Raw genomic sequence first — 2,063 nt, forward strand, 5'->3', positions numbered from 1 at the left:
CCTCTTTCAGTAGGCTCTTGTTCTTCCCTTAGTTCTCTGATGATATTATGGTTACTCTGAAGTTTTATGCTGCTCTGTTTGTTTTAGTTTTTCTTATCTAAAGGTTTTCCTCAAATGCCCAGTGATTCCTGTTTATATTTAAAGTAAACTACTAAAAAGCCGGTGGTAGCTCCTGCTTGCCGAGGGCTGTCATCTGCAGGGTGATCTGCGGGCCTGGCTGTTTTGTTGGGGCCCCTGGGCCCCACTCTCTGGGATGGACCTGTCCCCTCAGACCGCACCTGTCTCTGCCTTTCTTAGGGCCGGGAAGGAGAGAGTGACGGGGCGCGCCGTCTGCTGTGCTCACACCCACCCGCTGTGCAGCTGCCTCAGGCTGTCCCCCGTTTCCGGAGTCGTAACTGATGGTGTTTTGTTACTATTTATCTGGAATGATTTTTCCCTCCTTTTTTTCTGACCTTTTTCCCTCGTTTTTGGATATATGTGTTTCAAACATAGAACTTGATTTTTATAAATTTAGTCTAACCATCTTGGTATTTTAATAGGAACTTTTAGTCCTTTATACGTAATGTCTTATATTGTAGTTTTAATTTCTAGTTTTCTCAGTCCATTTTCTCTTGCTGTAACAGAATACTTGAGACCGAGTCATTTATAAAGAAAATAAATTTATTTCTCACAGTTCTGCAGGCTGGGAAGCCCAAGGTCGAGGGGCCGCCTCTGGTGACTTCTGGTGAGGCCCTTGAACTGTGGCTGAACACAGCCAGGAACCCGCCAAGAGGGAGGCGCTCCAGCACAGCCTTGCTGTGGACCAGGCCGCCCACACGGGAGCGGTCCATTCCTGGGGGCTGACCCTGCCTTTCAGAAAGGCGTGGTTCCATCTTCACAGCCTCATCGCCTCTTAAAGGCCTGGCCCCCCAACCTCAATGGGGCCCCCAACCTCAACAAATAAATCGCATTCAGACCAGAGTGCCAGCCTTTTGAAGCCAGTACTTTTTGGTCGTTCTTCTTGCTGTCTTTTGAATTGATTTTTATTTTGATTGTGCCATTTCTCTTCTCTCTGTTAGTCTGGAAGTTACAAACTTTCCACTTTTTGCCCCAGTGGTTCCTCTCAGTCTCACGTGCAGACTTGACCTACCAAGGTCAGGACTGAATGAGATGGAGATGGGGGAGCCAAGCCTCGGCAGCTGGTGAGGGAGGGAGCAGCTGAGGTGAACTGGGGTCCAGTAAGCCAGGGCTTGGTGGGGGGCTCCTGGAGGCTGAAAGTGTTCCGTGAGAAGGGCTGAGCCGAGGTAGTAGGCACTGGGGCCAGCTCCATGCGGGAGCAGCTGCGGAGGCTGCTGGGTATGTCAGGAAGAAGCAGGAAAGGATTCAGAGGCACTGGGGTCGCCTCGAGACGAGTCACGTGGGCTGTGGTTCATGGTGAGACCATGAGGGAAGTGGCTGACCTAGTGGGAACAGGCTTATGGTGGGGGTGAGGTCTGGGGCAGCCGGGGTCAGGGAGTAGGGGGTGGTCTTCTGGACACAGGCAGAGCTGGAGCGAGGGGTGGGCTGTTCAGGGCAGGAGTGATGCCAGGACATTCATAGTTGGGGCTCTGAGGAAGAGAAAGAGAGCGTGGTCTGGAAGAGGCAGGAGCTGGTGGTGTGGGGCTCGAGAGCAGATGCCGGTGGAGGGCCAGGCATTCGGCTGGGAGGCGCACTCCTCTCCTGGGAGGCCTTGTGAGGGGTGTGGCGTGATTCTGTTCTGTTGCGGATGGACCTGGATGGGGACAAGTGTGCAGAGCCACGTGGGGCAACGGGCCCACGGGAACAAGGGCTACATGAGCGCTGCCCCGATGGCCCTAGGAGCTGGGCGAGGCCATGAATGTGGGCCATATTGGCCCGTGAGGGTCCAGCGTGCTGAGCCCATGAGGGTGGGCCGTGCTGGGCCCCTGAGGGTGGGGCGTGCTGGGCCCGTGAGGGTGGGCCGGGCTGGGTCCCTGAGGGTGGGACGTGCTGAGCCTGTTCTCCATGCCCACCGCTGGCTGTGGAGGCTTCTTGAAGACATTCCTCCTGTGCCTGGTATTCCAGGT

The 2,063-nt window shown here is 54.8% G+C and overlaps 1 protein-coding gene across 1 annotated transcript in view; it reads left to right on the top strand.

Annotated features, from left to right (window-relative positions):
* Positions 1 to 2,063, top strand: part of EHMT1 (euchromatic histone-lysine N-methyltransferase 1) — a 184,275-nt gene that overhangs the window by 127,195 nt on the left and 55,017 nt on the right. The window contains exon 15 of the mRNA XM_011985185.1: positions 1,837 to 1,928. Coding sequence (XP_011840575.1) covers positions 1,837 to 1,928 — 92 coding nt within the window. The remainder of the gene's footprint in view (positions 1 to 1,836; positions 1,929 to 2,063) is intronic.

The sequence above is a fragment of the Mandrillus leucophaeus genome, unplaced genomic scaffold (genome assembly GCF_000951045.1).
Source record: "Mandrillus leucophaeus isolate KB7577 unplaced genomic scaffold, Mleu.le_1.0 Scaffold28, whole genome shotgun sequence".
Lineage (NCBI taxonomy): Eukaryota > Metazoa > Chordata > Mammalia > Primates > Cercopithecidae > Mandrillus > Mandrillus leucophaeus.